Source organism: Hemitrygon akajei, chromosome 24 (assembly GCF_048418815.1).
Source record: "Hemitrygon akajei chromosome 24, sHemAka1.3, whole genome shotgun sequence".
NCBI classification, from domain to species: Eukaryota; Metazoa; Chordata; class Chondrichthyes; order Myliobatiformes; family Dasyatidae; genus Hemitrygon; species Hemitrygon akajei.
The window spans coordinates 8,304,767-8,330,751 of NC_133147.1; the positions used below are offsets into that span (position 1 = coordinate 8,304,767).

Consider the following 25,985-nt stretch of genomic DNA (forward strand, 5'->3'; position numbering starts at 1 on the left):
TGAAGTCGGAAACAGGAATAATGAGCATATTGTGGGATCAAGTATTACAGTGTTTTCAAATGACCAGTGTTTCTTTGCAATCTTCTGGCCAAGACTTGAACACAGTTTGTGCACTCTGTGAACCCTTGCATGGATATATTCAAGCTACGCGGTCTACTTTTTCAGACATTGAGCAAAAAGCCAAGGATCTGACTAAGTGTGAAGATTATCAACAACAACTCGAAGAAAACACAAGCAAAATCACGCATATGATGATTTCAGTGGTTCCAACGCTCTTGATCCACTTGTTGAATCTCAAATGCCCACTTAGAAGTTTAAAAGCCGAACATTTCTTGCCATTATTGACAGCTTGCTTTCTGCCTTGTTAAAAAGGCAGAAAGCTTATCTAAAGGTGAATCACAAGGAAATCTGCAGATGCTGGAAATTCAAACAACAACAACACACAAAATGTTGGTGGAACACAGCAGGCCAGGCAGCATCTATAAGAAGCACTGTCAACGTTTCAGGCCGAGATCCTCCGTCAGGACTAACCGAAAGGAAAGATAGTAAGAGATTTGAAAGTAGTGGGGGGAGGGGGAAATGCGAAATGATAGGAGAAGACCAGAGGGGGTGGGGTGAAGCTAAGAGCTGGAAAGGTGATTGGCGAAAGTTATACAGAGCTGGAGAAGGGAAGGGATCATGGGACGGGAGGCCTCAGGAGAAAGAAAGGAGTGGGGGGAAGCACCAGAGGGAGATGGAGAACAGGCAAACAACTAAATATGTCAGGGATGGGGTAAGAAGGAGAGGAGGGGCATTAATGGAAGTCAATGTTACCTGTGAGTCGGCTGGTGTGGTATACTGAGTCTGGTGCTCCCAGTGTGGCTTTTTATATATTGGTGAGACCCGACACAGACTGGGAGACCATTTCGCTGAACACCTACGCTCGGTCTGCCAGAAAAAGCAGGATCTCCCAGTAGCCACACATTTTAACTCCACGTCCCATTCCCATTCTGATATGTCTATCCATGGCCTCCTCTATTGTCAAAATGAATCCAAACTCTGGTTGGAGAAACAACACCTTATATACCGGCTGGGTAGCCTCCAACCTGATGGCATGAACATTGACTTCTCTAACTTCCATTAATGCCCCTCCTCCCCTTCTTACCCCATCCCTGACATATTTAGTTGTTTGCCTGTTCTCCATCTCCCTCTGGTGCTCCCCCCCGCCTTTCTTTCTCCCGAGGCCTCCCGTCCCATGATCCTTTCCCTTCTCCAGCACTGTATCACTTTCGCCAATCACCTTTCCAGCTCTTAGCTTCATCCCACCCCCTCCGGTCTTCTCCTATCATTTCGCATTTCCCCCTCCCCCTCCTACTTTCAAATCTCTTACTATCTTTCCTTTCGGTTAGTCCTGACGAAGGGTCTCGGCCCGAAACGTCGACAGCGCTTCTCCCTGTAGATGCTGCCTGGCCTGCTGTGTTCCACCAGCATTTTGTGTCTAAAGGTGAATGGTGTTTTTGGATTTCTTCATCAGTTACAGTCGTTTACACCTGAAGAGATTGTAAAGAGGTCATCAAATCTTATTAAATCATATCCGGAAGATCTGGAAGAAAGTCTTGATGAAGAATTTGTGCAGTTTACTGAGCTGTTGAAACTGATCTTGCTTCTCATATTGTTGCCAAACAAGACCTTGCATAGTTACAGCTGTACCGTTTGATAACTGACAATTCTTTTGAGTCATGTTTTCCAAATGTAGAAAATGCCTTGCGCATCTATTTGTCACTCATGGTTACCAACGGCAGTGGAGAACGCTCATTTTCAAAACTGAAAAGGATTAAAAATGAACTGAGGAGCACCATGGGTCAAAACAGATTGAACAATCTCACTCTAATGAGCATCGAACATGAACTTCTGCGTGAAATAGACATTTCCAGTATCATCAACAAATTTGCTCATGCTAAATCTAGAAAAGCTAACTTTTAAATTGTAGTTTTGCCACTTCTGACATTTGAAATTGATACCTACAAGTAAGTTAAACTACTGCTGAAGAGTCAGACATTTGTCGTATTATCTGGCTGTATAGCAAATGAAAAAATTGTATTACTTTACTATGCAAGTAAATAATTTATGTTTTAATACTTATGTACATTTAAAAAAAATTTAGGGCCCCTTTATAACATATGCTACAGGCCCCGCACTAGCTTAATCCGGCCCTGGTGAGAGGGGGTAACTTCAAAGGAGATTTGAGGGGCAAGTTTTGTTTACGGAAAGAGTGGTGGGTGCCTGGAATGTGCAGCCTGGGTGCTGGTAGAGGCAAATACATTAGAGATGTTTAGATAGGTATATGAATGTGAGGGCACTGTGTGGGCAGAAAAGATTAGTTTAGGTGGCCATTTGATTACTAATTTAATTAGTTCAGCACAATATTGTGGGCCGAAGGGCCGGTTTCTGTGCTGTGCTGTTCTACGTTCTGTGTTCTATGGCTTGGCAGTTAGAAACATGAGTCCTCGGAAAGTACAGCACAGAACCAGGCCCTTCAGTCCATCTAGTCCATGCTGAACCATTTAAGCTGCCTAGTCCCATTGACTTGTACCGAAACATTCCTTCCAAGGGCAGTTGAAAGGCGGCTAGTGTTAGCCAAAGAGAGGCAGTAAGTGAGACTACCAAAGAGGGGTGGAAGACTCACCGGGCTGTGGCATGGTCCACAGTTCACATTTAAACTGGTCGCTGACTGCCGATGGCGGTCCCACACCTGCCCAGTTCATGGCAAAGGCACGGAACTCGTAGAAACAGCCTTCTCTTAGGTTCTTCACCTACAAAGCAATGAAACACCAAACGTGAGTTCTGCCTTCGTTCAGGTGGGGGTATCGTTGTGGTGGGAAGTACGGCCCACGGTGCTCTGGACTGAGGACAGAAAGTAACACAGAGATGGAATTGATGTTGGTTTGTTACTGTCACGTGCACCAAGATACAGTGAGAAACCTCTCTTACATACTGTTCACAAGAAACAGAACTAGGAGCCATCTGGCCCGTCGAGCCTGCTCCGCCATTCAATAAGATCATGACTGATCTGGCCATGGACTCATCTCCTGTCTGTCCCCCGGAACAATTAATTACCCTGCCATGCAAAAATCTACCTAACTGTTTCTTCACTGTCATCATTATGTGCCGTGTCTTTTTGACGTGGGCGATCATGGTCTTGACAATAATTGTCCTTGGCAAATTTTTGTTCAGAAGTGGTTAGCCATTGCCTTCTTCTGGGCAGTGTCTTTTACAAGACAGGTGACCACAGCCATTACCAATACTCTTCAGAAATTGTCTGTCTGGCGTCAGTGGTCACATAACCAGGACTTGTGATGTGCACCAGCTGCTCATACGACCACCCACCACCTGCTCCCATGGCTTCATGGAACCCTGATTGGGGGCTAAGCATGTGGGAAGGAGCACTTTACACCTCCTTTACTAAAGACATATCTCCACCACCCCCCCCCCCACTCATATTAGGGACTTTTGAGAGACTCTTAGGCACATAGATTATAGAAAAATGATAGAGGGTTCTATTGCAAACATGCAGAAATCTGCAGATGCTGGAAATTCAAGCAACATACACAAAATGCTGGTGGAACGCAGCAGGCCAGGCAGCATCTATAAGGAGAAGCATTGTCGACGTTTCGGGCCGAGACCCTTCGTCAGGACTTAGGGTTCTATTGAAGGGTTAAATTGGTCATTTTCTATGTTTTATGTTCTATGAAGGAGTGAAAGGACAGTTGAGTGTGGTTGGATGCAAGATACGATTGCAAGCAGGCGAGCATTTAGAGTTCAAAGTTCAAAGTAAATTTATTATCAAAGTACGTATACGTCACCATATACACCCCTGAGATTCATTCTCTTGTGGGCACACTCAATAATTCTGTAGTAGAATAATAACTATAACAGAATCAACGAAAGACCCCAATAACTTGTGTGTTCAACCAGTCTGCAACACTGTGGAAATTTAAAAAGAAGGAAATAATAATAATAAATAAACAAGCAACAAATATTGAGACCATGAGATGAAGAGTCCTTGAAAGTGAGTCCATATATTGTGAGAACCTTTCAGTGCTGAGGCCGGTGAAGATGAAGAAAGTTATCCCCTTTAGTTGAACAGATTGATGGCTGAGGGGTAATAATTGTTCCTGAACCTTGTGGCATGTCCTGAGGCTCCTGTACCTTCTTCCTGATGGCAACATGGAGAAGACAGCATTACCAGGGTGGGGGGGGGGGGGGCAGGTCTCTGATGATAGATGCTGCTTTCCTGCGACAGCACTCCATGTAGATGTGTACAGCGGTGGGGAGGACTTTACCTGTGAAGATCTGGGCGGTATCCACTACTTTTTGGAGGATTTTCCATTCAAGGGCATTGGACTTTATTCCTTGGAATGTTGAAGATTGAGAGGAGGTTTGACAGAAGGATACGGAATTATGAGGAGTGTAGATGGGGTAAATGCAAACAGGCTTCTTCTGAGGTTGGGTGGGACTACAACCGGAGGTCATGGGTTAAGGGTGAAAGGCGAAAAATGTAAGGGAACATGAGGGGTATCTTCTTCACTCAGAGAGTCATGGAACAAGCTGCCAACGCAAATGGTGCATGCAAGCTTGATTTCAACATTTAAGAGAAGTTTGGATAGGTACATGGATGGTAGGGGTACGGAGGGCTATGGTCCTGGTGCAGGTCGATGGGAGCAGGCACTTTAAATGCTTTGGCATGGACTAGATGGGCTGAAGGGCCTGTTTCTGTGATTATGACTCTAGGGTACTTCTATATCAGGCTGTGATGCTCTCCACCACACATCTTTAGAAGTTTGTCCTTGATGATAGATGCTGCTTTCTTACGACAGCGCTTCAAGAAATAATAAGCAAAATACAAAAAAATATCCTTTATGGTCAAAACCCAACAGTAAAGATATTTCTCTGTGGCTGACTGACCAAATTAAACAGTAATACATTGTAGGAAGAGGCGTATAACTTTGACAGAAAGGACACGATCTGGGGTTTGGGAGCACTTAAGACATCAGCAAAGGAAGACCAATTAAACAGCTGGAAGATAGGAGGCGAGAAAAAGAAACAGGCAAGGAATATAAAATATTTATAGGTGTAACAATTTTTATAGATCACAGTAAGGAGCAGAGAGGGCATTTGTGTTCTTTTACGGATGAGTGTGGGATTTGTAATGAGCAAAAAGGAAAAATATTTAGTGTCTTCCTCATGGAAAAAGGAACAAAAAACTACTCCAAATCGCAGATAATGAAAAACTGGAGGAATGTAAGCAATTATACAAAAACAACTACTGATGTAGATGATGAAACTAGAAGCCCTAGGTGCTGATGCGCTAATAACTTTACCATAAAAAAATTAGACCATAAGACTATAAGATATAGGAGCACAATTAGGCCATTCAGCCCATCGAATATGCTCCACTAATCCAGTATGGCTGATCCATTTCCTTCTCAATCTCATCCTCCTGCCTTCTCCCTATAACCTCTGATGCTCTGACTAATCAAGAATCTATCAACCTCTGCCTTAAATACACCCATGACTTCCACACATTCACCACCCTCTGTCTAAAGAAATTCCTCCTCATCACTGTTCTAAATGGACGACCCTCTATTCTGAGGCTAATTGAGAAATCAGTCCAAGAAAACTGTAAATTAAGTGTAAACACGTAGTCTTGCCTTGTAGAATCTGGTCTTTATGGGTTTAATGTTAACTTCATGCCAGTCAGCCAGCGCCGCGTTACAGTAGTCCAGGAAATATCCCAAAACCTCGGGTCCAATCGGGAATTTGGGCTCCTTCCAGGCAATAACCATTTCAGTCCTTCCAGAGCTCAGCTGTGTCAGGCCGTAGGGAGCAGACGGAAGAACTGGGGAGAAAGGTTCATCAGGTTAAAATATTAAAAATCCAAAATCCATCCAGACCGTTTCCCCAGCACGTATAACAGGTTAATGTTTCTCCTCAGATTTCTGTAAAATTTGACCTTATGGTGGTCCTGTCCCTACTACCTCCATGGGCACACAAAATTTTACATTCTGATTACATTTTACATTCTTAGAACATAGAATATGTACAGATAGTACAGCCAGTACTCCTTATTTTAATTGCTATTTTGTGTGAGTTTGATGGGACGGACTGGCTCTACAGCCTGCAGTCAACGAAAGACACATTGCTAAATTGAACTGAACTGTTTCAATGACTTTGCGGTTTGATGTTATATATTCTGTGCATTACTTGCTTGCTTTTTTGCCATTTGCAGGATTTGTTCTCTTTTTTGTGCATCGGGAGTTTGATGTTTTTCTTTGAACGGGTTCCATAATGTTTCTTTGTTTCGCGGTTGTCTGTGGGAAGATGAATGCCAAAGAACAGCTTGTCCACACAAGCTAACAGTAGTTACTAAATGCATCTGCCACAGATTACATTAGTCTGATGTTGGCCCTTCTCAGTCTTAACCGTGCCAAAGCCCATTTTGCCCCACAATCATGGCCAGGAGAGAATTTTCTTCTCCGTCCTCCAAGGGGAAGGCTAAGAGAGAGAAACATTTCCCCATTTTTCATAGCTTCAATCACTCCCTGCCCGTGATAATGGAATCAGTAAGCCAAGTTTTAAGTTGCTACTTTTAAAACCAGTAGGCGGCGATGTTCCTTACAATTTTAGACTTGTCTCTCTCCAGCATTTATCCACATCTTCCGTCTTCATGCTCTCATCCGTACTGTGTCAAACCGTTCGCGTCTTCTGTTAAACAGGTGATATTTTGTAAGATGATTGGAGGAAAGTATAGAGAGATGTCAGAGGACTTTTACACATTGAGTGGTGGGTGTGTGGAATGCACTGCCAGAGGTGGTGGTAGAGCCAAATACATTTGGGACGTTTAAGAGACTCTGAGACAGGCACGTGGACGTAAGCACAATGTTCCATGTTCTACATTGTAGAACAGAAGTCCAAAGTTCTGAAACCACAGATGGCTGAAAACAACATTCCCCAATGCAATAAAATCTATGGATGAAATTCCACAGTGGAACATTCAAAGAGTCTTTGTTCTCCTGTCTGTGAGCATTGTACAGAAGCAGGGTTTATTGCCACTGTCATACATCGTGACAATCACTGTTTTGTGACGGTGGTACACTGCAGGTATAACGAGTTACTATAAGTTCCAGTTTTAAAAAAGTGTCTAAAAGGAAATGGTGACCTGGAAGAGGACCACCTCAGCTGTGCAGCACCATCCTCAAATGTTTTTCAGGGCAGCAATGGAGGTCCTCCATCTCTGTTTGTCCTCAGCCATCTTCTCTACTGTGCCCTGGGTGTGGTTAACAATGGGTTAATCACGAAGCAAGCACTGCCGTCTCTGCCTGTACCTATCACCGCCGTCTGGCCCATGTGGAGGAAGGTAGAGCCCTCGAGCCAGAGTGTTGTGTCTGTCGAGCCTTGTTTTGTGGTTCTGCTGAGCATTGTGGGTAAGCTATGTTGGCGCTGGGATGTGTGGCAACAGTTGTGGGCTGCCCCCAGCACATCCTCAAGTGTGTTGGTTGTTAACACAAACGGCATATTTCACTGTATGTTTCAATGTACACATGGTAAATAAATGACTCTGGATCTGGGTCTGTGAGCAGAATACACAGCAATCCCTGATGTTCCTCAGGCACTGTGATATTGCTCTGAGGCCTTCAATGTCATGTTATTTTCCAAAGCCTATATATGAATCAGGAGGACAGTAGGGAGTGGGGTTCTCAGGGCACCGTGGTTCAGTTTTCCCTGCTGCACAGCCCAATGGCCATTACAGGTGAACTCAAATCTAAGGCAATAATCACCAATGCTGGCAGAAAGGTTTTGTTGAATACTCACAGATGGGATTGTTGACAATGATTGGTGTTGATTCAACGGAGTAGTCACTGAGTCCAGCTGGACTGATGGATTTCACACGGAATACATATTCCTTCCCTGGTATGAGACCATGCACTTTGAAACTGCCAAAAGGAAACGGACACATTTGGAGTGATTCTTTCCAGTTTCATGTGGTCATCATCATCATCATCATCACCATCATCATCATTATCATCGTTGTCATCATCATCATCAACATTATCATCAACATCATCACTACCATCACCATCATTACCATCGTCATTGTCGTCATCAACATCATCATGTGCCCTGTCATATGATGCTCCTTCCATGGCCATGACTGTTCTTCGCAAATTTCTCTACAGAACTGCTTTCAATGGTTAAATTTAATATCAGAGAATGTATACAGAATACAACCTGAAATTCTTACTCTTCACAGACATCCACAAAACAGAAGGAAAACCACAAAAATGAATGACAGAAAATATTAGAACCCCAAGCCTGTCCTAGTCCCACGCACAAGCAGGAGCAAAAGCGTCAACCCCCACCGCCCACCATGCCAGCAATAGCAAAGCCCCCAGAGACCACCATCTAGACTCCATCAAAAACTACAGTCCATCCCAATACTTCGATATCTCACACAGGCTCTCTCTCACTAGTGAAGGAGAGGGAATATTGTTCCTCATTTGCCAATGCTGCCTTCTGGGCAGTGTCTTTACAAGACGGGTGACCCCAGCCATTATCAATTCTCCTCAGAGATTGTCTGTCTGGCGTCAGTGGTCACATAACCAGGACTTGTGATGTTCACCAGCTGCTTGTACGACCGTCCACCACCTGCTCCCATGGCTTCACGTGACCCTTATCGGGGGGTGGGGGGCTAAGCAGGTGCCTCACCTTGCCCAAGGGTGACCTGCAGGCTAGAATGCCTTACACCTCCTTTAGTAGAGACATATCTCCACCCTGTCACCCATGGGTGCATGTGGTGTTAAATGGATACAAATAGATCCTGCATTGACCAATAGTTATATTCGGGTGTATGGGTATCCAGGTAGCACCACTGGTGAAGGGGCTTGTTGCGTCCATTCTGGGACAGCTCACTCACCTTTGGTCTCCATCGGACAGTCAGCTCTCACCCGTGGCTCCAAGTAGCTGTCTGCATGTGACAGCGGCCACACCCCGGTACACCGCTTCGCCAGGCGGGCTAAACCAGGCGAGGGGAGCCAGTGGGTCTCATAGCCTGGTGAGATAGGGTCAAGCCTGTCCTAGCATGCCAGGTCAGCTCCCATGGGCAGGGCGGATGGGATCGCCCGTGAGATCCGACGGCGAAGACACCGGTTCTGCAACGCTCCGTGGAGAGCAAAGGGCACGACAAGGCACAGGAGAAGTCACGGTCATGCACTGCAACCGGGGAAGACCCCAGTTTGTGACAACTACTCGTTCCACTGAACCTGGACTTGCGAGGTTGAGAGAGTGGAACCGTCCCAATGCAGCGAATTTTCCACGATAAAAACTCCCTGTACAAATCTCCCATCCTGGTTGCATTCAACAGAGAGCAATCGCCACACGTTCCTTCCCAGGGACGAGACTAGGCACTATGAGACTGGTGGAGGGAGACAGACACAGTTGTTACGATTCTTTCTAGGAATCAGATGGATAAGAAAAGGTCCCATATTAAGCAATATCTTTATTTTAAAGCACATCTTTACAAAGTTTCACCTCTACTTATAATCCCCCCTGTTCCTTTGGGTCTAAAGCCCACTAAGTGGGCAGAGGGAACCTTTAACCCACTCATTAGAGATCCTTCCAGTCATGGAAATGCTGGCACCCTTAAGGACATGTGGTCATGGGGTGGTAAAGACATATTTTATCACATGAAAACAGGCCCTTCAGCCCATCTGGTCCATCCTGTCTTTCTTGCATTGGGCCACGTCCCTCTAAATCTTCCCTATCCATGTATTTGTCCAAGTATCTTTTAAATGTTGTTAATGAGCTTGCCTTTGGGTGTCAGGCTGGAGATTTGTCTCTAACCAAGGAGGTGTAAGGTACTACCCAGCCTCCGCTAGCCTGCAGGCCAGCCTTGGGCAAGGTGTAGCCCCTCGATCAGGGTCACGTAACGCCATGGGGGCAGGTGGTGGACGGTCGTATGAGCAGCCGATGCACATCATAAGTCCTGGTTATGCGACCACTGACACCAGGCAGACAATCTCTGAAGAGTTTTGATAACAGCTGGAGTCACCCGTCTTGTAAAGACACTGCTCAGAGGAAGGCAATGGCAAACCACTTCTGTGGAAAAATTTGCCAGGAACAATCATGGTCAAAGACCATGTTCACCCATGTCATATGACATGGAACATAATGATGATGTCATACAACATGGCACATAATGATGATGATGAATGTAACTGTCTCAACCATTCCCTCTGGTAGCTCATTCCATACACGCACCACCTTCAGGGTAAAAACTTTGCCCCTCAGGTTTCTGTTAAATCTCTCTCCTCTCACCTTCAGTTCTTGAGTCTCGGACCTTGGAAATAGACTGAGTGCACCCTCTCTGTGCTCCTCATGATATTATACACCTCTGTAAGATCAACTCTCAACCTTTTATGCTCAAGGAAATAGAGGCTTAGCTCTTCAATGTCTCCCTCTGTCTCAGCTCCTCAAGTCATAGCAATATCCTTGTAAAGTGATGCGTGTTTCAAAGTTAAAATCAAGTTTATGGTCATATGCACAAGTACATGTATGCATAAGGCAATGAAAAGCTTAGATAGAGTCACAGAAAAGTACAGCACAAAAACATGCCTTTCAGCCCATCTAATCTGTAACAAGCCATTCAAACTGTCTGCTCCCATTGACCTGCACTGGGACCATAGCCCTCCATACCACTACCATCCATGTACCTATCCAAACTACGCTTAAACATTGAAATCGAGCTCACATGCACCACTTGTGCTGGCTGCTCATTGCGCACCCTCACAACTATCTGAATGACGTTTCCCTTCATGTTCCCCTCAAACTTTTCACCTTTCACCGTTGTGGGATTGAGATTAAGAGCTGAGAGGTATTGTTACAGACATATAGAACCCTGTTCATACACCACTGTGCTCAGTTCTGGTCGCCTCACTACAGGAAGGATGTGGAAGCCATAGACAGGCTGCAGAGGAGATTTACAAGGATGTTGCCTGGATTGGGGAGCATGCCTTATGAGAATAGGTTGAGTGAACTCGGCCTTTTCTCTTTGGAACGACGGAGGATCAGAGGTGACCTGATAGAGGTGTATAAGATGATGAGAGGCATTGATCGTGTGGATAGTCAGAGGCTTTTTCCCCAGGGGTGAAATTGCTAACATGAGAGTGCGCAGTTTTAAAGTGCTTGGAAGTAGGTACAGAGGAGATGTCAGGGGTAAGTTTTTTTTACGCAGAGAGTGGTGAGTGCGTGGAATGGGCTGCTGGCGATGGTGGTGGAGGTAGATACGATAGGGTCTTTTAAGAGACTCCTGGCCAGGTACATGGAGCTCAGAAAAATAGAGGGCTATGGGTAACCCTAGGTAATTTCTAAAGTAAATACATGTTCGGCACAGCATTGTGGGCCGAAGGCCTGTATTGTGCTGTAGGTTTTCTAAGTTTCTATGTTTCTAACCCATGACCTCTAGTTGTAGTCCCAAAACTAAGTGGGAAAAACCTGCTTGCCTTTATCCTACCTATACTCCTCAAAATTTTGTATCCCCCTATCAAATCTCCCCTCAATCTTCTGTGTTACAAGGAATAAAGCCCTACCCTACTCAATCTTTCCTCATAACTCAGATCCTCCAGACCCGGCAACATCCTTGTGAATTCTCTCTGTACTCTTTCAACCTTATTTACATCTTTCCTGTAGGTAGGTGACCAGAACTGCAACCAATACTCCAAATTAGGTCTCATCAATGTCTTATACAACTTCAACATAACATCCCAACTGCTGTACTCAATCCTTTGACTTACGAAGGCCAATGTGTCAAAAGCTTTCATTACGATCCTACCTACCGGTGACACCACTTTCAGTGAATTATGGACCTGTACCCGCTGCAAAATCACAGGAACATGCCATCATATAAGCACCGTTCACAAAAAACTGCAACAATATAGATGAGGTTCACCTTCAATTCTTCCAAACTCCAAAGAACACAGATCAATGTTTTATCCATTTATTGGAGAGGGTCCAGAAGAGGTTCATGAGAATGACCTCAGGAGTGAAAGGTTTAATGTATGAGGAACGTTTGGTGGCTCTGGACCTGTACTATCTGTAGTTTAGAAGAGTAAGAGGGGATCTCACTGAAACCTATTAAATGTTGAAAGGCCCAGACAGAGCGGAGGGGGAGAGGATGTTTTCTTATAGTGGGTGAGTCTTGGACCAGAGGGCATAGACTCGGTCCAGAAGGATGCCCATTTAGAACAGAGATGAGAATGAATTTCTTTAGCCAGAGAGTGACTCTTTGCCACAGACAGCTGTGGAGGCCAAGTCATTGGATATATTTAAAGCAGAGATTGATAGGTTCATGATTAGTCAGGGCATCACAGATTACGGAGAGAAGGCAGGAGAATGGGGCTGAAAGGGATAATAAATCAGCCATGATGGAATGGTGGAACAGACTCGATGGGCCAAATGGACTAATTCTGCTCCTGAGTCTTATGGAGAAACAACACTTTCATCCCATTTACTATCAAACCTTCACGGATTACACTGACCTGGTTTGATTAGACTGAAATAAATTTCTCCTAACCTCTTTGATTTCACAGGCTTGTTATTACAGATTTCCCAGTTGTTGGTCCCAACTTGACAAGCATACACATAGAAACCCATCAGTTCACTTTCATCTTCAGGGCCTTCCCACAGAACGGCCACAGACGTCTTTGTGTCTCGGACAGGTACAATGCTGTGTGGTGGAGATGGAGGAGCTGGACAGCAGAAGAAAGACACAGTTAGTGGTTGTCCAAAGTAGAGCTTCCAGTGGTGACCTGCTGGATCTGGGAGAGACCTTGTTCTACCTCAGTGTGCTGTGTAATGAATTTATTTATTTACTTAGAGATACACCATGGCCTAGGAACACACCTATTTAACCCGGGCCTAATCACAGGACAATTAACCTATGAACCGCTACGTCTTTGGAGTGTGGGAGGAAACCGGAGCACCATGAGCACACGGGAATGCTTAGAGACGGTACTGGAATTGAACCCCAGACTCTGACACCCCGAGCTGTAGTTGGATAAGGAGCTCGCAAGAGTACATGACCTGGAGCCGGAAGTGTTTGGACATTGCATGATTAAAAGCAGAAGCACAGGATGTAGCTGTTGGGTGGAGAAGACCCAAGGAGAGTGACAATTGGGCTCATGCAAGATAAATCTTCATCATGGAAGATGAAGCAGGAATGCAGTTAAGGGATGGAATGGCCTCATGGACATGAAGCTGATGACTACTGGAATCTGTAAACATATAAAAAAAGATCTGTTTTGAGCTGTTAGATTGAAGCTATCTACCAATGACTTGGACAGTAGAGGTAGTCTACCCTTGCAAGTAATAAATGCGCATATAATTTGATCCACTCTGAGTTTGTTTTCATCTATTTAGAAAACCTGGCTGAATGGTACAGACAACTAACACAAAGAACTGTGTAGTGATTTGATTTACATGAACAGTATGTAAGACAAGTTTCTGTTTACACTTTCTCAGTACATGCTGTAACAATCATAACCCAGTTTTTCATTTACTTTGGCTTCACCCTCTAACAACAATGGACTGAACAAGTTCAAGTTCAAGTTTATTGTCACCTGACTGTACAACCAAATGAGACAATGTTCTTCAGGACCACGGTGCAGCCACATGATATATATCACACACAGCACTTAAACCAAAATATTACCATCAATAAGTTAATAAAAGATAACTCAAAATGCATAAAGTGCATAGCACAGGTAGACAGTAAACAGTTCGCTGTCCCAGTGACGAGACCTGGCAACTGATAGCCTCTACGCCTGTGAGACATTACCTGGTGTCTGTCCAAACCGAATGACCGCAGAAGGTCGGGATGGCTCGCTGATGCCGTACTTATTGACGGCACGCACCCTGAAGCAGTATGACGTCGTCTTGTCCAAGTCAGTGACTGCAAATCTCGGGCAGCTCACAGTAATGTCCAGGCTTGCTCGTTGCCAACTGTTGCTTCCAGCCACAGACTAAACAGGAAGAAAGCGGAAAGACTAAACATGAATTGTAATCAGTTATTCACGTACAAAACCGTTGTTACAGATCGACTAATGGTTTTCTGACATGGACTGACTTGGTTCCAGTTGGGTGAGGTTTCCATCCAGTTATGATCATAGGTTCCTCACCCTTCCCAACATCATATCAAAATATTAGCCTACCTCTTCTCTCTTCTTCCATTCTGGCTCCCCTCTAAACCCTTCTCTTCGCCTCACCTGCTCATCACTTCACTCTGGTCCCTCTCCTTCCCTCTCTCCCATGGTTTCCCTCCTCTTCCCTTTCTTCCATGGTCCGCTCTCCTCTCCTATCAGATTCCTTCTTCTTCAACCCTTTACTTCTTCCACCTATCCCCTCCCAGCTTCTTACTTAATCCCTCCTCCTGCATCACTACCCACTTTCCCCCTCACCTACTCTCACCTATCACCTATCAGCTTGTCCTCCTTCCCCCCCTACCCCACACCTTCTTATTCTGGCTGTATCCCCCTTCCTTTCCAGTCCTGTCAAAGGGCCTTGGCCCAAAATGTCGACTGTTTATTCCCCTCCAAAGATACTGCCCGACCTGCTGAGTTTCTCCAGCATTTTGTGTGTGTATATGAACAGGAAGCACTCTGCAGCTTGGATGGATGGCCTTGCACTGGGAAGAGCAGAAAGCCAAGGGTTTTCAGTGAGGGTGGCATCAGGTGGAAGAGGGAGTGGGCAGAAATGTAAGGGAATGGGTGGAAAGGAGAGGGGTATATACTCAGAAGGCAGCAGTACAAGGTAAAGGTGAGTGCACAGGAGATGTGATCGGCCAAAATTGTCTGATCAGCTATGTTCATGGGGGCATAACCTGCCTGCCCCATTTCCTACGATGTGGTAAGTGCTTAATGTCGATATTCAGACTTATTTCTCACATGAGCATTGATATCTATAAGAAACACTGTCGTAGGAAAGCAGCACCTATCACTAGAAATCCCCACCACCCAGGCCACGCTCTCTTCTCACTGCTGCCATCAGGTGGAAGGTACAGGAGCCTCAGGACTCACGCCACCAGAGTCAAAAGCAGTTACTATCCCTCGACCATCAGGCTCTTGATCAAAAGAGGATAACTTCACTTGTCCACAATGATCTCACTTTCAGGAACTCTTTATCTCATTATCTCCTGTTCTCATTATTTATTGCTATTTATTTATATTTGCATTTGTACAGTTTGTTGTCTTCTGCACTCTGGTTGATCTCTCATTGATCCTGTTGGAGTTACTATTCTATAGATTTGCTGAGTATGCCCACAGGAAAATGAATCTCAGAGTTGTATATGGTGACATATGTACTTTGATAATAAAATTTACTTTGAACTTTGAAACATATTACTTTGCATCATTTGCATTAACAACCAACACAACCTAAGCAATGATCCATCTAATTTTTAGTAGTCAGTGTGCTCAAGAATCTTATGTTGTGCAAATTTTTTTCCTGTGACAAAAGTATGTGCGCACTGAATGTACACATGGCCCAGTTTATGTAGGTTTACAAAATATTTGACATAAAACTGCACAGAACAACAACAAAACAACTTACATATTTAAGTCACTCAGATATGTTTTCTCTCCCCTGTCTTTGGCATTTACCCATTCTTTGTAAACTCTATCTAGATTAATAGAACTTCCATCCAATTGATAGCTTTTGATTCTCATTAACATATCCAAATAACATTCACCTAAACGGCTTCTCAGCTTGTTTTTGAGTTGACTCATTAGGCTAAAACCTCGCTCACAGTCTGCACTAGACGCAAGAAAGGTTCTCCCAAAGTCCATCAACTGTGCAAGGTCGCACAACTGTTCATTTCGAAGTACAAATGCCACCATTTGAGCAAAGTTTGAAATCAGTTTGGATTTAATTTTTCCTTGCACGGAAAATTTGAAATCATTAAACTGTCTAACTATTGCAGTATTTTCAGCTAGAAAATCATGATATTTAGACATAAGGCATTAACTTGTTCATGGCCAAATGTGAAGTCACAATCTGCAATTGCAGAGAAATCAAAAGCTGACCATTCTTGTACCTCATCTTCAGGAAACCTTTCATCTAAATGAATACAAAGACAATTTATAAAAGTCAACAGTGAACTTGTATCAACTGTGACATTTTTGGTATAGCAGTTTCTACTATTTTTTTAAGCCATTCAACTTTAAACAAATTTGCAGTTCTTTTGCACATAATACCCTTCGCTTCTTTTGAATTCGACATAGTGAATCAATATTTTTTCCAATAAAAACTTTGTAAGCTATCTACAGGATTTGAAACAGATCTTTGTAAACCTTACGATATGAACACTGTCCGCCAAAGATGGCTGCCGCCGTGACGCGGCTGTACAAACCAGAACAGGAAAGGTGAGGTGACGTAATTACTGATGTGCATTGTGGTGTTTGAAAAACCGACTAACTAGTTAACAGAAACATTTAGCTACAAGATTATTTTCAATAAGTATAATTATTAATTACCACATTATTTCAAGTAACTAACCTTTTGTGTGCACATTAATTTCCTTTGTGCTCTGGTTGAAAAACGTGTGTGGGCGCACATGCACACAGCTTAGAGGAAACATAGAACCTAGGATGTGCTGGGGGCAGCCTGCAAGAGTCGCCACACATTCCAGCGCCAACATAGCTTACCCACAATGCTCGGCAGAACAACATAGGACACAACAAACAACTAAACAACAACAGCAAAACAAGCCCCTTTCCGCCCTCATGTCCTCCCATCCACCCTGCACATAGACAGTCTCCCAACCCCAGCGCTGGCTTCTGGTAGTCTAGCAGATTCGCAGACAGCAGGGCTTTGATTTTCCCAGCAAACTTACAGAGATTAACAAACTTGGGGCTCCGGCCATTTGTAAGGTTACTTGGGGAACTTGTGGCTGTGAAATCCAAGAACTCAACATTCCCGCCCTGGGTGTCTGAGTGAAAGGGAGCAAAGCTTCCATTTCTCTGAACACCTTTCAGAAACTCAAATCATCCCAGAGCAATTTGTGGTCATTGAAGAAGTTTATGAGATGCGGCCTGTTTGAAGCCCTTTGTTAGTCAGGATCGATCATGGATATTGTGTCTGAGCTGTCTATGTGATACGCAGACCAGTACACAAGCCAGGGCAATAGGATATAGAGAGCAAGCTGTGTGCATGTAGCATACCACCCCCACCTCCTGCCCCTCCATGCAGCTGTTAAATCCAAAGCTATGGCGGAGACCGATATAGTTTGGCACCGGTCATGTTGCAGGAGTCCCAGTCAGCGTTGAACTCATTGTAGGACTGCCTTAGGGACTCCAGCTCCAGATTATTCCATGGGGTCTACTCCTGAAGCCTTCCCCATGGGAAAGGATAGCCGCAAAGCAGCGGAGGTTTCAGATCAGAATTTTCCTTCTCCTAGATGGGCTGCCAAACATGGCTGACAAGCCCCGTCTGCCCGAAGTGACTGGCTTTAAGGTTTCAGTAACCTGCCTTTTCTCCTTCTCCTGTCGGTAGAAATGTTTCAGCTGGTATTAGTAGCTAAGCCCCACGTGAAGACCAGGATCTGGACTTGGTTGTCAGAGGCTATATGGGATGCACACTATTGGAAGCATTTAATACGTGAAGAGATCTTATCCCCACAACTATCCCCGGCTATAACAGCCTTAAGGAACCAGCCTAGACTGTAACATAGGAAATGTGATCTCAGTTTCTGCACAGGACCACAGAAAGGACAAAATGATGGTAACATAGAAACATTTAAAAAAACACAATACAGGCCCCTTGGCCCACAAAACTGTGCCGAACATGTACACTTTAGAAATTACCTCAGGTTACCCATAGCCCTCTATTTTTCCAAGCTCCATGTACCCATCCAGGAGTCTCTTAAAAGACCCAATCGTATCCACTTCCACCACCATTACCGGCAGCTCATTCCACGCACTCACCACTCTCTGCGTAAAAAACTTACCCCTGATATCTCCTTCCAAGCACCTTAAGCCTGTTCCCTCTCACGCAGGCCCTGGGACAAAGCCTCTGACTATCACATGATGAACTGTCTTCTGGTGATGTTGGCTGAGGGTTTAGTAGCTGCTTCTCCTGCTTCACAGTGGTGCTCTTCCACCTTTGGGACAGCTGAGAAGGCCAGAGAGACTCACGTGCTCGACCAAATTCGAGGGATATGGGAACCAAGTGAGCCTCACAGCCCTTGAGAGAAGAAAGGCCAACAGGTCCCAGTTGCTGGAATCTGGAGCACCGACAACCAGTCTGCTGGAGAAACTTGCTGGTCGGGCAGCATCTGTGGAAGGGAAAGGAATTGGTCGATGTTTTAGGTCGAACTCCACAATCAGTCCTGATGTGGTGTCTGACCAAAATGTCAACAATTCCTTTCCTCACACTGATGCTGCTCGACCCACTCAGTTCTCACAGAAGATTATTTGTTGCGCCAACATGGACTGCTTGGGTGAATGGAAGGTTTCATTGTTTAACTTAAATGGAGCTTATTGCAAATTTAAGTTAATCAGAACTGGGTCTCACCCTCAACAATTTCTCTTTCAGCTCCTCTCACTTCCTCCAAACAAAAGATGTAGCCCTGGGTCCCAGCCATGCCTTGCTCTCAGTCCATTTACAGTCCATGTTCCAAACCTTCACCAGTAATGCTCCTCAACTCTTTCTACGCTGCTTCAACAACTGCAGTATGGAAAGAGTTGCCTCCATCTTTCACACTGCTTTTGATCCACTCCCCTTTCTCAGTCTGCCTCCATCTCTAGTGATAGACTATCCACTGACATTTTTTACAAACCCACTAACTCTCACAGCCATGTGTAAGAATGTTATTCCCTTCTCTCCATCTCAGTCCCATCCGCTCTCCAGATGTGGCTTTCTATTCCAGGACATCTGAGATATCCTCTTTCTCTCAAAGAACACACTTTCCCTTTCACACCATCAATGCTGGCCCCACCTGCATCTCCACCGTTTCCCAGACATCCACACTGCCCCCAGACTCTCATCACATAACAAGGACAGGGTTCCCCATACCCTAACCTACCACCCCAGAAGCCTTCACACCCAGCACATCATTCTCTATAACTTCCACTAGTCCAATGGATCCTACCACTAAGCACATCTTTCCCTCTCCCCCACCCTCCACTTTCTGCACTCTCTATCTGACTCCCTTGTCCACTCGTTCCTCCCCACCGATCTCCCTCTTGGCAATTATCCCTGCAAGTGGGACAAGTTCTACACCTGCCCCTTCACCTCCTCCCTCACCAACATTCAGTCCTTCCAGGTGAGGTGATGCTTTACCTTTCAATCTGTTTTGGGTCATCTACTGATTCAGTGCTTCCAGTGCAGCCTCCTCCACAACAGTGAGACCTGATGTAGACGGGGGGAGGGATTGATTTGTCGGGGACCGACGCTCAATCTGCTGCAAAACGCGTGATCTCCTGGTGGAGGCCATTTCAATTTGACTTCCCATTCCAACATGTCGGTCCATGGCCTCCTCTACTGCCACGATGAAGCCAAACTCAGGTTGTAGGGACAACACCTTAAACATATTCTGTCTGGCATGAGCAGTGATTTCTCTAACTTCCAGTAATTACTCCCCACTTCCTTTTGTATCTTTTACTATTCATCATTCTGGCTACCCTCTCAGCCTTTCACCTCCCTGTGGTGGCCCTCCTCTTCCCTTTCCGCCATGGTCCACTGTCCTCTCCTATCAGATTCCTTCTTCTTTAGCCCTTTGCCTCTTTGACCAATCACCTCCCAGGTTCTTATTCAACCCCCCCTCCCCCACCAACTTATCTTCCCCCTCACCTGATCTTGCCTGTCACCTGCCAGCTTGTGATCCATACCTCCCCACAACTTCTTATTCTGGCTTCTAACCCCTTCCTTTCCATTCCTGATGAAGGGTCTCAGCCCAAAATGTCAATGGTTTATTCCCCTCCATAGATTCTGCTTGACCTTCTTGCATTTTATGTATCTGGATGGGACTTTGGATTAACATCCTCCTGAAAATGTACCTCTGATCTGTTTAGTCAGATGTGGCCCATTTTAACTTGCACAGGAGATCAGTAACTACTTTTTGGGTCAGATCGGAATTCCCTTCCCACTTCCCGGACAATAAAGAACGTAATGATCACAGCTTTACGCTTGCTGAAATAAGGTTGCCACTAGTCAGGTCAAAACCTTTGAATGATACGTGAACAGGTGTCCAACCTGGCTGCTGGACCACGAGGTTTTGCCTTCACCTTTTCCACGCAGTAAGTCAGGGGTTCTCTCCCTCGAGGGCTTGGCTCCTTCCAGCAAAGAGCCGCGTATGTTTGTCCGACTTCGGAAACCTGGAGGTTGGTTGGAGGCAATGGGATGCGGACATCTCCTGGAGAAGATAAAGGTTCAGTTCTCAGCATTTAATTGAAGTGAACAGGATTCCCCGGGGTCTGACAGAGAACATGCAGAATAGCATTTCCCATGGAGTGTGGAGCCAGTGGTCACAACCTCAAAATAAGCAGTCAGCCATTTGGGTCAGAGGTGAGAGGTAATGACATCACACAAAAGTGATGAGTCATAGGGTCATAGAGCACGGAGAATGCCCCTCGGCCCATCAGGTCCCTGCCAACTAAGAGTGCCCTCTAAGGTAGTCCCATTTGCCATATTGGGCCCATTTCACTCTAAACCAAACTTTACTTATGCCATGGAGCCTCACTATTAACCAAGGAGTTCATGGACCCCAGGTTGGGAACCTTTCCCATTATTGTACCTGTCTATGTTACTAATATCCCTGTCTATGGAATCTCAACCTAGAAGGTCTTAGTCCCTGAGGACATCAAGGCCAAGATGGAGACATTTGAAGATATTACAATGATTAATATTGGCTAATGGGTGACGGGGTGGAGATACATCTCTACCAAAGGAGGTGTAAGGTGCTCCTTCCTTCCGCTAGCTTGCAGGTCACCCTTAGCAAAGTGCAGCACCTACTTAGCCCCATCTCCTCCCCTGATCATGGTCACATGAAGCCATGGGAGCAGGTGGTGGATGGTCGTATGAGCAATTGGTGCAGATCATAAGTCCTGGTTATGTGACCACTGACACCAGGCAGACAATCTCTGAAGAGTATTGATAATGGCTGGGGTGACCTGTCTTGTAAAGTCACTGCCCAGAAGAAGGCAATGGCAAACCACTTCTGTAGAAAAATTTGCTGAGAACAGTCATGGTCACGGAAAGACACGATCGCCTACGTCAGAAGACGTAATAATGATGATGATGGATATATGCCCAGAGCCGCATGAGATCTCTCCCAGAATGCTGGGAAGAAAGGGAGCAATAGTAAGTCTGGTTGGACCTCACTTGGAATATTGTGCTGCGTTTTGGTCACCTCCTTATAGGAAGGAGGTAGAAGCTTTAGCGAGGGTGCACAGGAGATTTACCAGGGCGATGCTTGGATTAGAGAATGTGTCTTATGAGGAAAGGATGAGCAAGTTAGAGCTTCTCTCTTTGGAGTGAAGGAGGATGAAATGTGACCTGATAGACATTTACAAGATGGAAAGAAGCACAGATCAAGTGGACAGCTGGAGACTTTTTCCCCAAGCGTAGATGAGGTGGGGTAATTTTAAGGTGATTAGAGAAAGTACACGTGATTTATCAGATGAAAGTTTTTTTACACAGGGAGAGGTGGGTACCTGGAAACCACTATACCTGCCAGGGGTGGTGGAAGAGGCATTATGGACATTTAAGAAACTCTTAGACAGGCACATGGATGACGAAACATGGAGGGCTGTGCAGGAGGAAAAGGTTAGGTTGATCTTAGAGAAGGTTAAAATGTTGGCATAACATTGTGGGCCGAAAAGCCTGAATGGTGCTTCAATGTTCTATGTTCTAAATAAAATTAATAATGGAGGGAATTAGCTAATTCCATCAAAACACACAAGATTCTGAAGATGCTGGGTGTTAAATGTATTCTGAATGCAGGGTAAATAGCAAATATTTAGTTCAACACGAGCCAACCTTCAGATTTGAATGTGGATGGCTGATTGAATTTAAAATGCCGCTCTGAACAGTGGGCTTCCTGAAGCTGCAGGTTAGGGTCAATCGCAAACCAAGAAACACTGGACTTGGACCTTGGATGCTATCATACGCATGACGGGGCCCAGAGGCAGTGGGGATTAAGATTGATGTTGGGTGTCCGGAGTGAGAGTGCAAAGCAGGGGGTGTTTGAAAATCACATGTAATTCAAAGGAAGCATTGTAGATATATTGTAACTAAAGAATTATCCTGCATTTACCTTTGACCTTTAGCATATAAAAAATATCATTACTATTGGGTCGGGAGGCATCTTCTTTCTAGAGCGTCTCGATGTGATGCCTGTTGAAGAATGAAACACTACTATGTGCGCTGGCTTCAGTGTCTCTCCGGTCGGTGATTTTGTTCACAGTTACAACAGAGGGAATCCAGAGCAACGCGCACAAAATGCTTGTGGAACTCAACAAGTCAGGTAGCATAGAGGAATAAAGAGTGGTCCTTCCGGTCCCGATGGATGGTGTCAGCCCAAAGCATTGACTATCTAATTGCTGTCCGTTGATGCTGCCTGGCCTGCTGAGCTCCTCCGGCATTTTGTGTGTGTAACTCTGTCGAATCCGTCACAAGCAGACAGGGCTGCTTGCTGCTCTGAGAGGGACGACCTCCCCCCCCCATAGCTCTACTGATCGAAGCCTACCTTCAAGTTCGTCTTTGGTAATCACAACCTCACCTCTGTCGGTCTGGATATCTGTGGGTGTGAAATGAGAGAACCTTTCATCAGTGGATACTGGTAAGAAATCACCATTATGAAGGCAGAACGACAATCAGTTAGCAGCATGTCAGTCTCACCCATGCATGTTCCATGACCTGGGTCGGACTTACGGTCCACCCCAACCCTTCACCAGAGCTGCATGCCAGTCAGTCCCTTGCCATGTCTTCTTCTGTGGTACCTGCTGAACCCATGACCACTCTCCGCTGAACGGACAAGGGCAGCAGCTTCTGAGCTACACTGCCGGTCGGACACCATCCTGACCTTGAGATACTTTGTCATCGAGTCTAAACCTTGCAACAGCTGCCAGGAGCACAATGGGCCAGGCCACATCACAGGGATGACAGCAGGTCTAGGAGTGACCAGAAGGATGGGCAATTAACCCAGCAACACCCACATAGAGTCACTAGAGCACTACAGCTCAGAAACAGACCCTTCGGCCCATCTGGACTGTGCCATACTGTTACTCTGCCTAGTTCCATTGACCTACACCTTGACTATAACCCTCCATACCCCTCCCATCCAAAGAATCATAGAACACTCCAGCACTGAGCTAGGTTCTTCAGCCCATCTATTCCATGCTGAACTGCCTACTCCCATCGACCTGCACCTGGACCAAACCCCTCCCATCCATGTACCTACCCAAACTTCCCTTCAATGTTGAAATTGGGCTCATGTGTACCACTTGTGCTGGCAGCTCATTCCAGACTCACCACCCTCTGAGTGAAGAAGTTTCTCCTCATGTTTCCTTTCAACTTTACACAACTTTCACCCTTAACCCATGACCTCTAGTTGCAGTCTCACCCGACCTCAGTGGAAAATGCCTGCTTGCATTTTGTAAGCATCCCCTAGATAAAGAAAGAAATCGCAGGTACAGAGATATCCATGTAAAATCACTCCATTCAGAGATGTCAATAAGATAGCAAAAAACGTCTCGTTTTTACTATGTACCGTACCAGCAGTTATGGTCAAAATGACAATAAAAAGTGACTTGACTTGAGATTGAACGAGTACAGAGAAAATTTATAAGGATGTTGCTGGGACTGGAGGGCCTGAGTTATAAGGAAAGGTTGAATAAGCTAGGACTCTATTTCCTGGAGCGCAGGAGAATGTGAGGAGATTTGATAGAGGTATACAACATAATAAGGTGTATAGAGAAGGTATACAGGCTTTTTCGATTGAGGTTGGGTGGGACTACAACTAGAGGTCATGGGTTAAGGGTGAAAGGTGAAAAGTTTAAGGGGAACATGAGGGGAAACTTCTTCACTCAGAGGGTGGTGAGAGTGTGGAACGAGCTGCCAGCGCAAGTGTGGATGCGGGTTTGATTTCAACATTTAAGAAAAGTTTGGATAAGTTCATGGATGGAGGTCTCCGGTCCAGTTGCTGGTTGATGGGACTAGGCAGGATAATAGTTTGTCACGGACTGAACAAGCTGAAGAGCCTGCTCCTGAACTCTGGTGTTCTATGACCGACAAAACAAGGTTGCTTCTGTCGAAGATACGTACACATTATCCTGGTTGCAGCTGAAGTATCGACCGTGGTCACTGGCTCAGACACACGTGACGGTCTGCTGATGCCTGCGCTGTTGACAGCCCGGACACGGAACTGATACGTTCGGTTTTCCAAGAGACCCAGGACGGGAAACTTGCATAATTTCTCGGGGGTTTCATTGCACGTCAACCACTCGTCACTCCCCACCTCCTTCCTAGAATTATAGATCAAAATACACCAGTCTCCATAGCCGAGAAATTCATTGACATGACTCCAACAGATGTAGAGTGACGCAGATAACAATCTCACTGACATGGCATTGATGAATTGTTGCCTACCATTGGTGACCTCGCGGTTGTACTGATTTTATTTTATTTAGAGATGCAGCACAGTAATAGACCCTTCTGTCCCAATGAACCCACACTGCCCAATTACACTCATCCCACTAACCCGTATGTGCTTGCCGCCTAACCCACACGTGTTTGCCTAGGTGGCTGTGGAGGCCAAGACATTGGGAATACTTAAGGCAGAGGTCGATAGACTCTTGATTGGTCTGGGCATGAAGAGAAGAAGTCAGGAGACTGGGAGTTCCCAGTGGCCACACATTTAATTCAACTTCCTGTTCCCATTCCGACTTGTCAGTCCATGGCCTCCTCTGCTGTCACGATGAGGCCACACTCAGGTAGGAGGAGACCAGTTTCAATGTTTAAGAGAAATTGGGAAAGGTACATGGATGATGGGGGTGTGGAGGGCTATGGTCCCAGTGCAGGTCGATGGGGGTAGGCAGTTTAAGTGGTTCGGCACAGACTAAAAGGGCCAAAGGGCCTGTTTCTGTGCTGTATTTTTCTACAATTTTGCTGAAGGAGCTCAGTGTGTGGAGGGAAATGGACAGTTGATGTTTTGGGTGGAGCCCCTTCATCTGGACTGAAAGGTAAGCAGTTTAGAAAGCCAGCTCATGCTGCAACCCTCGTCTATATTCAGGTTACCTCTCCTGTCTTCCAGTCCTGATGAAGAGTTTCATCCCAAAACCTCACATGTCCTTTTCCCTCGGCAGACGCTGCCTGGCCCAGACCTTCAGCATCTGGAGCAACACACACAAAATGCAGGAGGAACTCAGCAGGTCAGGCAGTGTCTGTAGGGGCCCAGGAATCTCAAAGGGTCAGGTCAAAGTGACTTAGCCCAGAGGTTTGACTGTTTCTTTCTCCTCCACAAATGCTGCTCAACCTGCTTAGTTCCTCCAGCAGATTGTCTGTTGCATTAACCATTTCAATGGCGGTGTCGAATGTGTGACATTACAACATAATGTCTTTAGTGCTACAGTCGGAGATGTGTTTCTTTATCAACACATACAAAATGCTGGAGGAACTCAGCAGGTCAGGCAGCGTCCATGGAAATGGATAAGCCGTCAACATTTTGGGCCAAGGCCCTTCATGAGGAGTGGTAAGGAAGGGAGCAGAAGCCAGAATGAGAAGTTTGGAGGAGTGAGTGCAGTACAAGCTGGCAGATGAGAGGGGAGATTGATTGATTTGTGATTTATTTATTGGTTCACCTATTTATTTATTTGGAGATACTGTGTGGAACCGGCTCTTCTGGCCCATCAAGCCTCGCTGCCCAGCAACCCACCGATCTAACCCCCGCCTAATCACGG

The 25,985-nt window shown here is 45.5% G+C and overlaps 1 protein-coding gene across 1 annotated transcript in view; it reads right to left on the minus strand.

Moving 5' to 3' along the window:
- Positions 1-25,985, minus strand: part of myom3 (myomesin 3) — a 123,515-nt gene that overhangs the window by 54,915 nt on the left and 42,615 nt on the right. Inside the window, exons 11-18 of the mRNA XM_073028296.1 lie at positions 24,352-24,551; positions 22,775-22,825; positions 20,313-20,440; positions 13,871-14,054; positions 12,608-12,782; positions 7,852-7,973; positions 5,691-5,878; positions 2,666-2,792 (exon numbers count right to left, since the gene is read on the minus strand). Of these exons, the coding sequence (XP_072884397.1) occupies positions 2,666-2,792; positions 5,691-5,878; positions 7,852-7,973; positions 12,608-12,782; positions 13,871-14,054; positions 20,313-20,440; positions 22,775-22,825; positions 24,352-24,551 (1,175 nt within the window). The remainder of the gene's footprint in view (positions 1-2,665; positions 2,793-5,690; positions 5,879-7,851; positions 7,974-12,607; positions 12,783-13,870; positions 14,055-20,312; positions 20,441-22,774; positions 22,826-24,351; positions 24,552-25,985) is intronic.